Source organism: Procambarus clarkii, chromosome 89 (genome assembly GCF_040958095.1).
Source record: "Procambarus clarkii isolate CNS0578487 chromosome 89, FALCON_Pclarkii_2.0, whole genome shotgun sequence".
Lineage (NCBI taxonomy): Eukaryota > Metazoa > Arthropoda > Malacostraca > Decapoda > Cambaridae > Procambarus > Procambarus clarkii.
In genome coordinates this window covers 20,974,527-20,986,303 of record NC_091238.1, presented here as the reverse complement: position 1 = coordinate 20,986,303, position 11,777 = coordinate 20,974,527, and the positions used below count along the sequence as shown (strand labels likewise).

General features: G+C 43.5%; 2 protein-coding genes across 2 annotated transcripts; one reads left to right on the top strand and one right to left on the bottom strand.

The window, feature by feature from the left end:
* Nucleotides 1-320: 320 nt before the first annotated feature.
* LOC138359233 (circumsporozoite protein-like) lies at nucleotides 321-1,550 on the bottom strand. Its single transcript, XM_069318226.1, has 2 exons — nucleotides 1,484-1,550; nucleotides 321-853 (listed from the first exon to the last, which is right to left on the bottom strand). Exons 1-2 carry the CDS (start codon nucleotides 1,548-1,550, stop codon nucleotides 321-323), a joined length of 600 nt encoding a protein of 199 aa, XP_069174327.1.
* Nucleotides 1,551-2,655: 1,105 nt separating this feature from the next.
* On the top strand, nucleotides 2,656-3,045 carry LOC138359232 (golgin subfamily A member 6-like protein 2). Its single transcript, XM_069318225.1, has one exon. It carries the CDS (start codon nucleotides 2,656-2,658, stop codon nucleotides 3,043-3,045), a length of 390 nt encoding a protein of 129 aa, XP_069174326.1.
* The last annotated feature ends 8,732 nt before the right edge of the window (nucleotides 3,046-11,777 follow it).

Sequence of the window (11,777 nt, the reverse complement as noted above, 5' to 3'; positions counted from 1 at the left end):
GCGCGGAGGAACAGAGAGACGAGGATACTTTTCTTAACAGAAGGAGGATGGTAGGAAAAGAAGTGAATGTACATGCCACTATGCATGGGTTTACGGTAGACAGAGAAAGAGAACCCAGACACAGAGCTGTGAACATGAACATCAAGAAAAGGAAGGAGGGAATTAGATTCCCACTCAACTTTGAAATGGATAGAAGGAGCCAGATTGTTAAGAGAGGCGAGGAAAGGCTGGAAAAGATTAAGGTCATGAGGCCATAAAGCAAAAATGTCATCAACAATTTCTTTCATCCTAAACCTGCTTCCAACACTAGTAGAACTGTACTATGCCTTCCCTTCATATCTGAACTCAAAACTGGTGGCATCACCACCAGCCATTGCGTCATCATCAGCCTTTGCGTCACCACCAGCTATTGCGCCACCACCAGCAATGAAATCATCCCTAGCTATTGTGTCATCACCATTCATGGCGTCACCACCAGCCATTGCGTCACCACCAGCCATAGAGTCAACACCAGCCATGGAGTTATCACCAGCCCTGGTGTCATCACTTTCCATGGCGTCATCACCATTAATGGCGTCTCCACCAGCCATTGCGTCACCACCAGCCATGGCGTCATCACCAGCCATGGCGTCACCACCAGCAATGGCGTCTCCACCAGCCATTGCGTCACCACCAGCCATGGCGTCACCACCAGCCATGGAGTCATCACCAGACATGGTGTCATCACCAGCCATGGTGTCATCACTTTCCATGACGTCATCACCATTAATGGCGTCTCCACCAGCCATTGCGTCACCTCCAGCCATGGCGTCACCACCAGCTATGGCGTCACCACCAGCAATGGCATGACCACCTGCGGAAAATATTAGCAAGCTTTAATTGTTTTTATTCTGTGAATATTAAAATATTTACTTTATTTTTATTTTTTAATTGACTTTAATATGATATTTTTTTATTTGATTATTTTTCTTCTGATTTAGTTCTTAGTTCTTAGTTAGTTAGTAGTGGACTCTATATATTCTAATTCAGCCTGCAAAAATATTTCACACACAGTTGTGGGGACAATTTGTAGCTTAAACCAATTAGAGGTGGATCCTTCCTAAACCACATATTGTTTACCTAGTCTTTGATATATAAATTTAAAATCATACCATATGGTGGTCTAATCTACTGTAATTATAATTAATCTATCTACAGTATAAAATAAAAGGGGGCCTTAGATGATACTGTTGGTGGAGAATGCAAAGGCTGTGTAATTGTAGCATCTGAATTAGGTGTGGCCCTATGCCTCAGAGTGCCACGTAATGGCGGCTGTCTGGAGGCCTACAAGGCTTGATGTACAGTTAGTGGCTGCAATCACAGTTATATTGGTCTTCTCAGATACTTGTAACTCCAACACACAATTACCTGCCGAGTGTAAGGAATTAATTATAGTTCCCTAAACATATAAGTACAGGTATGACATGGAAATGGTATGACAGACCGGAGTAGCTGAGGGGGCGTGAGCCAACCGCCACCCGCTCTGTCCCCATAGCAACGCAGGCGGCCATCTTGGAGGCCTCCTTGAGGGCCAAGGAAGCTAGGCTGTGATTGGCCAAGGAGGTAGACCTCTATATGCCTTTCTTTGATTGATTCGTTTGAGGAGGACTAGGAAGCCGGTCCTCGTCAAGGGGGCCGGGAAGCCGGTCCTCGTCAAGGGGGCCGGGAAGCCTGTCCTCGTCAAGGGGGCCGGGAAGCCGGTCCTCGTCAAGGGGGCCGGGAAGCCTGTCCTCGTCAAGGGGGCCGGGAAGCCGGTCCTCCTCAAAGGGGCCCGGAAGCCGGTCCTCCACAAGGGGGCCAGGAAGCCGGTCCTCGTCAAGGGGGCCGGGAAGCCGGTCCTCCTCAAAGGGGCCCGGAAGCCGGTCCTCCTCAAAGGGGCCGGGAAGCCGGTCCTCCACAAGGGGGCCAGGAAGCCGGTCCTCGTCAAGGGGGCCGGGAAGCCGGTCCTCGTCAAGGGGGCCAGGAAGCCGGTCCTCGTCAAGGGGGCCGGGAAGCCGGTCCTCGTCAAGGGGGCCGGGAAGCCGGTCCTCGTCAAGGGGGCCGGGAAGCCGGTCCTCGTCAAGGGGGCCAGGAAGCCGGTCCTCGTCAAGGGGGCCGGGAAGCCGGTCCTCGTCAAGGGGGCCGGGAAGCCGGTCCTCGTCAAGGGGGCCGGGAAGCCGGTCCTCGTCAAGGGGGCCGGGAAGCCGGTCCTCCTCAAAGGGGCCGGGAAGCCAGTCCTCCACAAGGGGGCCAGGAAGCCAGGAAGGGTGGACCGGGAAGCTGACACCATGCCTGAACCTAGCTGTATTGTAGGCATTCTGCATCCAGCCATCGCCTGTGTTAGACATAATCTTTGCTCAGTCGGCCAGCTGAGTAAAGGCAAAGTGGCGGTAGCTACTAATACATCTCCATGAGCCACCAACGACGACGTTAATCCGTGGGAACAGGCAGAATCCGGGAACTCTTCGTATTTGCCTGTGTTAGCCACCTACAACCATTGTGCTAGTGTATGGTAGGACGTGTGTGGGCGTGAGTGCCGGCTGTACAAACGAGTAAGTACCACCTGTGTGTATTTGGTGATTCGAGGCTGGTGGTGATGCCATGGCAAGTGACGCAACCATAGTTGGTAATGACACCATGGCTTGTGATAACGTCATAGCTGGTGGTGACACCATTGTTGGTAGTGACGCCATGGCTGGTGGTGACTCGATAGCTAATGGTGATGCCTTGCCTGGTGATGACGTCATTGCTGGTGATGACTCCATGTCTGGTGGTGACGCCATGGCTGGTGGTGATGACCCCATGGCTGGGGATAACGCCATGGCTGATGATGACGCCATGGATGGTGGTGATGCTGTAGCTGGTGATGACGATGCTATGGCTGGTGGTGACGCCATGGCTGGTGATGATGCCATGGCTGGTGGTGACACCATGACTGGTGATGACACCATAACTAGTGGCGACACCATAGCTAATGGTGATGCCATGGCTGATGGTGATGATACCACGCTGGAGGTGACACCATAGCTGGTGTTGACACCATGGCTGGTGGTGACACCATGACTGGTAATGATGCCATGGCTAGTGGTAACGCAATGGGTGGTGGTGACGCCATGGATGGTGGTGATGCCATGGCTGGTGGTGACGATTCCATGGCTGGTGGTGACGATGGCATTGCTGGTGGTGACGATGGCATGGCCGGTAGTGACGATACCTAGGATGGTGTTGACGATGCCTTGGCTGGTGGTGACGACATGGCTAATGTTGACGATGTCATGGCTTGTCGTGGTAACGACATGGCTGGTGGTGATTCCATGGCTGGTTGTGACGCAATAGTTGGTTGTGACGCCATGGCTGGTGATGATGTCATGACTGGAGGTGACCCCATGGCTGGTGGTGATGCCATGGCTGGTGGTGATGCCATGGCTGGTGTTGACGCCATGGCTGGTGGTGACGCCATAGCTGGTGGTGACGCCATGGCTGGTGGTGATGCCATGACGCACATAATAACATAAGTTACCCATTAAAGAAAATGAGAACAGGTATTCTGTGACGTCATACAAGAAGTATATTATATATCTCAGCTCTTTTTAAACCTCAGTTTAGTATTTAAACTTAATAAAAAAAGTGTTCACTAGGACTGAAAATAATTTCCAACACCAGGAATATAGCTTAACACTCTATTCCTTAATCATAAATAGAACCACCAAATATTTTAGGACGTCTCCCCCTAGGGCGTCGTCACGTACATGCAACAACTTGTAAACATTGTGAAGAAGCACTCTCTGACAAATTTTACAACACATAAATTTTCTTTCTCTGAGCTTCGACACAGGATCCTCTACGATTCGCCCAACCGAAGATCTCATGAACAAAGGGATGAACAATTTTTTTATATTTCTATTGCATTTAATACTGACCATTATTATTGCAGGAAATCTCGTTAAGACGTAGGATTAAATCCCCAAACAAAGTGAGTTTACTCAGCATTACACACACATATTCTATCTCATACCTGTACCTATATGTTTAGGGAACTATAATTAATTCCTTACACTCGGCAGGTAATTGTGAGTTGGAGTTACAAGTATCTGAGAAGACCAATATAACTGTGATTGCAGCCACTAACTGTACATCAAGCCTTGTAGGCCTCCAGACCGCTGCCATTACGGGGCACTCTGAGGCATAGGGCCACACCTAATTCTGATGCTACAATTACACAGCCTTAGCAGGCCCCACCAACAGTATCAGCTAAGGCCACCTTTTATTTTATAGTGTTAATAGAGTAACTATAAGTATAATTACAGTAGATTAGACCACCATATTTGGTATGATTTATAATTCATATATCAAGGACTAGATAAACAATTTGTAGTTTATGAAGGATCCACCTCCAAGTGGTTTAAGCTACAAATTGTCCCCCCCCCCCAACTGTGTGTGAAATATTTTTGCAGGCTGAATTAGAATATATAGAGTCCACTACTATCTAACTAAGAACTAAGCACTAACTCAGAAGAAAAATAATCAAATAAAAATAATATAATATTAAAGTCAATTAAAAAAATAAAAATAAAGTAAATATTTTAATATTCACAGAATAAAAACAATTAAAGCTTGCTAGGATTTTCCCACAAAATTTTGGTCCTTTGAAGCTAGATACAAGATCCTGATTAGGATCTATATAAACATTAGTGCAATATTTACACATATATACATATTCATTAAATATTGCAAGAAGACACTGCTATACAATTTTCTTGCCTAACTTTTTCAATCTCTGCTACCAAGTGAACAGAACTTACAACAAGCACTATTATTTTTCTGAGGTCTGAAACAAAATAACAATTGTGCATTTCATTACACGAGGTTGATAAGAGGCTAATTAATTTACTCATATATGTATATATAATTTTAAGTGTTTACATAAATATTACATAATATTTACACCACTACTGTAACAATTGCTGCATGTCACATTATTTACAAACAATTCCTACAGATGAGTAGGACATTTTACGCTGGTGTTGTACAGCAACTTAGTCTAATTTATTGTGCTAACCTGGTGTAAGGGTAAGAATTTACACATGTCTAGAGTTGAACCTATTTTTCAACCTAGCAAGCAAATATTTTTATTCAGTTTCTTAAGACAACCCGAGTTGTGTTGTGTACATAATATTACCATAACTATAATAATAATTTAACTATAATCGTTTCACCTTTGAGTGTTAATCTGTGTCTCTGTACCAACTAAGAGTGATAATTGAGGAACTAACTTAAGGTAAATCCAGCATTGATACAAGGTTACCACTCAAATTATAGTGTGTATGATTATATAATGTGTATTTTAAATGATAAAGAGCTCTAGTTTGAAAACTAGTAGCTCAACTAGCTCAAGTGCTAGAAACAGTCCAAATCAACGTCCAAGAAGGCTTAGCACTAGTACATCTGCAGCACGGCTGGCAAATACAGCCATCATGTCTACTGCCAAAAATGTAAAAGCGACCCTCACTGGTGTGAAGGGCCACTTAACCCGACAGATAAAAAAATGTGATGATTTATGTAATCGAACTCCAGTTGATTATGTAGAACTGGAAGGCCATCATAAGGTTGCACAGAGCTAATATCAGCATGTACAAGTGCAAAACCAGAAATATCAGGATGTACTTGCTGCTACTAACATAGATCAAGATGCAAGGGAAGCTGTAGTACAAGAAAATACAGATTATGAAGATGAAATACAAACAAAGTTACAACACTTTGTAAAGTTAATAACCATACATAAGGCCACTACAAACATTGCAGCCACATCTTCCCAAAACCCGACACAACCAGAAGTCAAATTACCATCACTTAGTCTCCCAACTTTCTCTGGGACTGAGGACGAGAGTTGGGATAACTTCTGGAACAAATTTGTTACATTCAGTGGATTCTAATGCCACTATAGCAAAGACCACAAAATTTACATATTTACAAGTTGTCTTAAAGGATGAAGCGTTAAAAGTGGTCTGTAATTTGACCTTCACTGATGATGGTTATGATAGCGCAGTACAGCTCCTTATATATAGGATAATTATGCTAAGCCAGAAAGGACTATCAGACTTCTAACCTAGACACTGTTAGATATTTCCCCTCCAGATGGATCAGCTGATTCACTCCAAGTCTTTAGAGTGGAGCTTGAGTCCTTGCTCAAGGCGCTTAAGAATAAAGTGAATCTGGATGAATCGGAATGGATAAGTCCATATGAGACGCAAATTACCCAGTGATGTACTGCATAAGTTGTTGTCTTATATAACAAATCTTCTCTAACAGTAAAGGAGATAACAGAAGGTTTGTGTTCCATCATAGAAAGCCAACGAGATAATACAGATGGAAAATCGACCTCTAAGCCTTCTTTGACTACTAATAGTAAACAACAGAGTACAAACAGTACTCCAAATAAATCTAAATCAACTTCCCCCTCCCCAAAGTGGAAACAAGGGCAGTGTGGGCACATATGCAGAGGGTCCCTCTAAACCTACAGTTAATGTGTCACCCAAAACGGTGACTCCCCAAGATGCTATTAATGTCTGGATGCCATGTGTGTTCTGTGAAGAACAAAATACCATGTACACCTGCAAAGCTTACCATGATCGTGCTACACGTATAAAATGACTCAAGGAGTTATGTAAATGCACCAGGTGCATAAGGTCACATAATTCTGACACCTGTGCAACTCAAATGCGCACCTGCAATAGATGCCATCAGGGTCAACACCATACAGCACTTTGTTGAGACTCAAGTACAGAGTCTCCCAAACTATGGAAGTAATTTCTGCTTCAATACAGCTTTGTACCATACTGCCCGACGTAAGTGTCTTCTCAACAAGGTCTGATCATAAATCAGCTCTACCCACTGCTCAATTGATCATTAAAAATGGAAAGTCCAAAGTCACCGTACGTGGATTATTTGACCAAGGATCCCAAATGACTTTTATCTCAAAGGAGTTGGTAGATGCCTTGAAACTCAAACCTGTTCAAGAGACACGAATAGACATAGCTGGATTCCTGACTAACTCAGGAGCCCAAGTCTTCAAGGTAGTACAACCTAAAGTACGTTTAGGCGGTTATGTCCGAACGATACAACCTCTTGTAGTAGATTGATTCCCATCAGACCTGTATGTGTATGGCCTAGGGACAACAGCCAAATTCCTGGAAGAAAAGGGAATCAAATTGGCTGACAAAATCACATTAGACAACCTCTCCAATATTGGAATCCTTATGGGATCAGATGTCTACCATAAGTTTATCAAAGGAAAGGATGAAAAACAGGGAATGAACCTGTGACAATCTGCAGGTGGCTATTTGCTAACAGGCCCAGTATTACAGCTGAAGCAACCCACACCTGTAGACTACCAACATGCCAACCTAGTAATGGTTGCATTACTAGGAGAACAGTCTCCACTACAATTCAGAGACATGTCCGAGGATGAGCTTGATTCCCCTGTACATAAACTATTGGACCTGGCAACTCTTGGCATTGTCCCTGAACAACCTAGTCCAGATGATGACTGGACTTACAAACAATACCTGGACTCAGTTATCTACAGAGATAATCAATACTGGGTCAAGTTACCATGGAAACTGAATCACCCTCAGCTACCAGTCAACCATTTTATGGCACAAAACCAATTAAGGTCACAGGTGTTGCGCTTACAAAGACATCCAGAGAACTTGAAATTGTACCATGAAATAATCAAGAAGCAACTCGATGACAAATTTATCGAAGTTGTCACAAATGATAACCCAAAGGAAGGACACTACCTGCCACACCACCCTGTACTGAAAAATTCAGCTACTACCCAACTACGGAGAGTATTTAATTGCAGTGCTAAGACAAAGCAGAGTAGTGTTTCCTTAAATGACTGCCTTCAAACTGGCCTTAGCCTGACACAAAGACTATACGATGTGCTGTTAAAGTTCCGCATCGAGACTTACGCATACACGGCAGACATCAGTAAACTTTCCTTTGGGTAGGTCTCCAAGAAGAAGACCGTAACTATACAAAGTTCCTGTGAATCAAGGATCTTAATGATCCAAACAGTGAATTAATCACTTACATGTTTACGTCTGTTTTATTTGGTGCCACGCTTTCTGCTATTTCTGCTTCAAGCTACTTTAGACATGCACTTGAAGAAATCCAATAGCCCAAATAAAACAGAAATTAGCAATAACTTGTATGTGAACAATTTCCAAGGAACAACCAACAGTCAGAGTAAACTGCTCAACATATACCACGAGGCCAATTGAGAATTAATGGGAGCAAATATGCCTCTCCAGTCGTGGATCTCCAACAATGCCAAATTAAATCAACTGATCGAAAATGATTTTCCCAATTACCAGGTACCTGACAAAAGTACTAGGCGTCGAATGGGATATGACAGCAGATCAGTTGACAATCAAATCGGTGCAGCCAAATACCACCAACCTAACAATGAGAAAATTACTCTCACAAGTCAGCAAACCCTTCGACCCATTGGGGTTATTAAGTCCCATCTTAATTAATGGGAAGTTGATAATGCAGGAATGTTGGCAACAAAAGATAGGCTGGGATGATCTTCTAACACCTACCTTACAAGAAAAATGGCAAGGGTTAGTGAAAGATTTAAGTGTCCTAGAGTCTGTCAAGTTCCCTCGGAACACAGTAAATGAAAAGGAACCAATTAAGCTACATGTATTCTGTGATGCCTCAGGAAAGGCTTATGGCACAGTAGCTTACCTGGTCTCAAATGGGCAAGCCAATTTGCTTACATCAAAGGCCAGAGTGGCACCATTAAAGAAACGATTATTGCCACAACTGGAATTAACAGCCTTACTGCTAGGCACAAGATTGGCACATTATCTGATCAAGACCTTAAGCAACATCCACTTTGAAGAAACACTGGTATGGTCAGATAATGAGGCAGTGCTACAGTGGGTAAAAACAATAATAGTAAAAATCCTTATGTGAGTAACCACGTTAAAGAAATACGAGAGTTGTCAGCAGGGTATAAACTGAGATATGTACCCACCAAAGAGAATCCAGCTGACTATCTCTCCTGAGGCCTGACTTTATGGCAATTAACAAAGGCAGAGATGTGGTTCAATGGACCTCAGTGGCTAATCAGCAACCAGTGGCCTAAACAAAAGCCACAAGTCATTGTGACCAATGTCACTGTTCCCATTGAGAACTCAGAACTACCTCGGACTTTGGTAATTGATCCAAATCGGTACTCTGGACTGAACAAACCTAATAGGTGTCACCCAAGTGGTGTTTGATTTTCTGAAGAAAATAGCAATCAAGCATAAATTCCCTAGTGCTCTAAGGTACTGGGTCAAAAGAGCTCAGACAGACACATTCGGGACAGAATTTGACAATGTCCCTAAGAAGCTACAAAATGATATGGGTCTCTGGGTAGACACGAACAATTATAACATAATCAGATGCGGAGGCCGCTTACAGCATGCGGACATAGATCTTGAAGGAAAAAATTCAATATTGCTTCGTCGTCACCACATAGTAAGCAAACTAATTGTGTTACACATACACAGATGCAACACACTGCATGGTGGGGTATTAGGTACTCTCACAGACTTAAGACTACTACCCCAAGGTAGGTAGACTGTAAAATCCATAATTAAATCCTGTGTTATTTGCCGGGGACATGATGCCAGAGTGTGTCCATATCCAGGCCCTCTTCCATATCTAAAGGAAGGAGTTGAAAATATTCGTCCCTTTGAGACTACCGGAGTAGATTTCACAGGAGCACTGACACTAACAGGCACCAAGGACAAAAAAACAATAAAGGCATATATCTGTCTTCTCACTTGTGCCACAACAAGGGCAGTCAATCTAGAAGTGACTCCCGATATGAGGACTGAGGCATTCTTACAGGCTTTCTGCAGGTTTGCTTCACATAGATCCTGTCCTAAGTTAATGATCTCAGACAATGGGTCCAACTTATTGGCAGGAGAAGCATGTCTGTGAGATTTTTTTCTACGCCTACCTCCCTTAGGAGGTGGACTACAAGTTTAAAGGCTGCTCACGGCAGTTAAGCATGAGTCCAATAGAAAAAGGAAAAGCGGGAGCAAACCGCCAGGCCTCCACCACTAGGGGTGAAAACCTGTCCACAATAGGCCGCTGGCTCCTCCTAGTTAAACAGGACGTTAAAATTAATAAAGGGTAACCGACGGGTTCTCACAATCAAATATTTATATTTGATGTGGCGCTATGAATTGGAATTCGAGTTCCCATGAACAGCCGCCTTATCAAGATCACAACAACATTTAATAATATGCAGAAATATGGTGGAATAATATGGTTGAAGGGTTGACATCAAAGACCGTTTTCTATAACATAACAATTTATTAATAACAAGAGACTAACTACTACATTACCGAGTTTACGTTACGTTAATGTCCATCCAGTGGCACGATAACAAACAGCTAAATAGCAACCCTTGCTGTGAGGCTGCATACTGAACTAACCTGACCACAGGTGTGCCCACTGATGACGCAATATTGCAAATCAAAGAAAAATATCACAGACTAAGTTACACCACAGCGAATGGTTACGTTATTGTAAATCAAGTGGCATTTGCAACACAGCTATTCAACAGCCCCTCGAGAAGTGACAGCAGGCTCCATCTTGCTGTCACTTCGAGTTGACAACATGAACTAACTGAACAAATGAAGGATATCCACTGAAGACACAAGCATGCTATCAATAGTGTCTCGGTTTCCCTGACAGCTACTATAATCACAAGCTTAGGGGTCCTCCCGCCCCCCAGGAGAGACCCACGTAATTAGGCAGGTAGTCCAACAGTGACCCCCCCTATCACAACCCAGTGTGAACACTCTTTGCAACTCCCTACAAGAAGTTGCCCTGTAAATAGTAACAAAGACAGGCAAGGCGGGATTCTGGGACACAGCTCCATAAATCCCTCTATTACTCTACTCTCGTCACCAGACGACAACCAAAAGAAATTGCCTTAAGTGATTAATTACGTTAATTGACTGATCGCAGCAGTCAGCAACAAAGTACTACGGTAATCACAAACAATTGTATCACACTAGACAACATCATGATGATACTCTACGTTAATGATTAACACTTGTCTCTCCTATTAACAATAACTCAAACTTATATTACATCACACTTGACTCCTAGCAAGTATTCAGTGAGTAATCCTCAATTAAGGTCAAACGGACCACTAATTACATCCCCATTGAGTTACGTTAACTAAGCCTACCCTAACTTGGTAGCTTCTCAACAGTCTGTGTCAAAAAATTACTAGTGAGTGTTAATTACCCTAATTAGCTCCGAGTAATTAATTGCCACCAGGACCGATAATTAATCATCCATAAATACGTCTCACTCCGCACTGCCTAAGCAGGTCTCATCAAACACTGTGAATTCACGGAAAGGAGTTAATTACCCCTAATTAACAAGATGTGCCACAAATCCACTGTCCTCAGACAGGATATGATTAATACAACGATTTATGCTAGCTCAATGACCTCGCTTTACCTGGTCATCGGAGCCCTCCGATGTTAATTACTCCACTAATTAACATGAGCCACTAACTGCTATACCCCAGAAAGGTAATTAGTCTCGAGCAAATTACGTTAACACAAATACTGACAGATCCTCTCCCACTACGTGAACTCATGATGAGAAGGCTAATTACATAATTAGCTAGAGTGGTCAATTAGTTGCCACCCGGACAATTAATTATTCCCGAG

Bases quoted from the DNA above. Each gene is read 5' to 3' on its own strand.
- LOC138359233 (XM_069318226.1), bottom strand. From the start codon at position 1,550: ATGGCCGCCTGCGTTGCTATGGGGACAGAGCGGGTGGCGGTTGGCTCA. The intron at 854-1,483 runs GTCTGTCATACC...TATTTTCCGCAG, and splicing joins ACGCCCCCTCAGCTACTCCG to GTGGTCATGCCATTGCTGGT.
- LOC138359232 (XM_069318225.1), top strand. From the start codon at position 2,656: ATGGCTTGTGATAACGTCATAGCTGGTGGTGACACCATTGTTGGTAGT.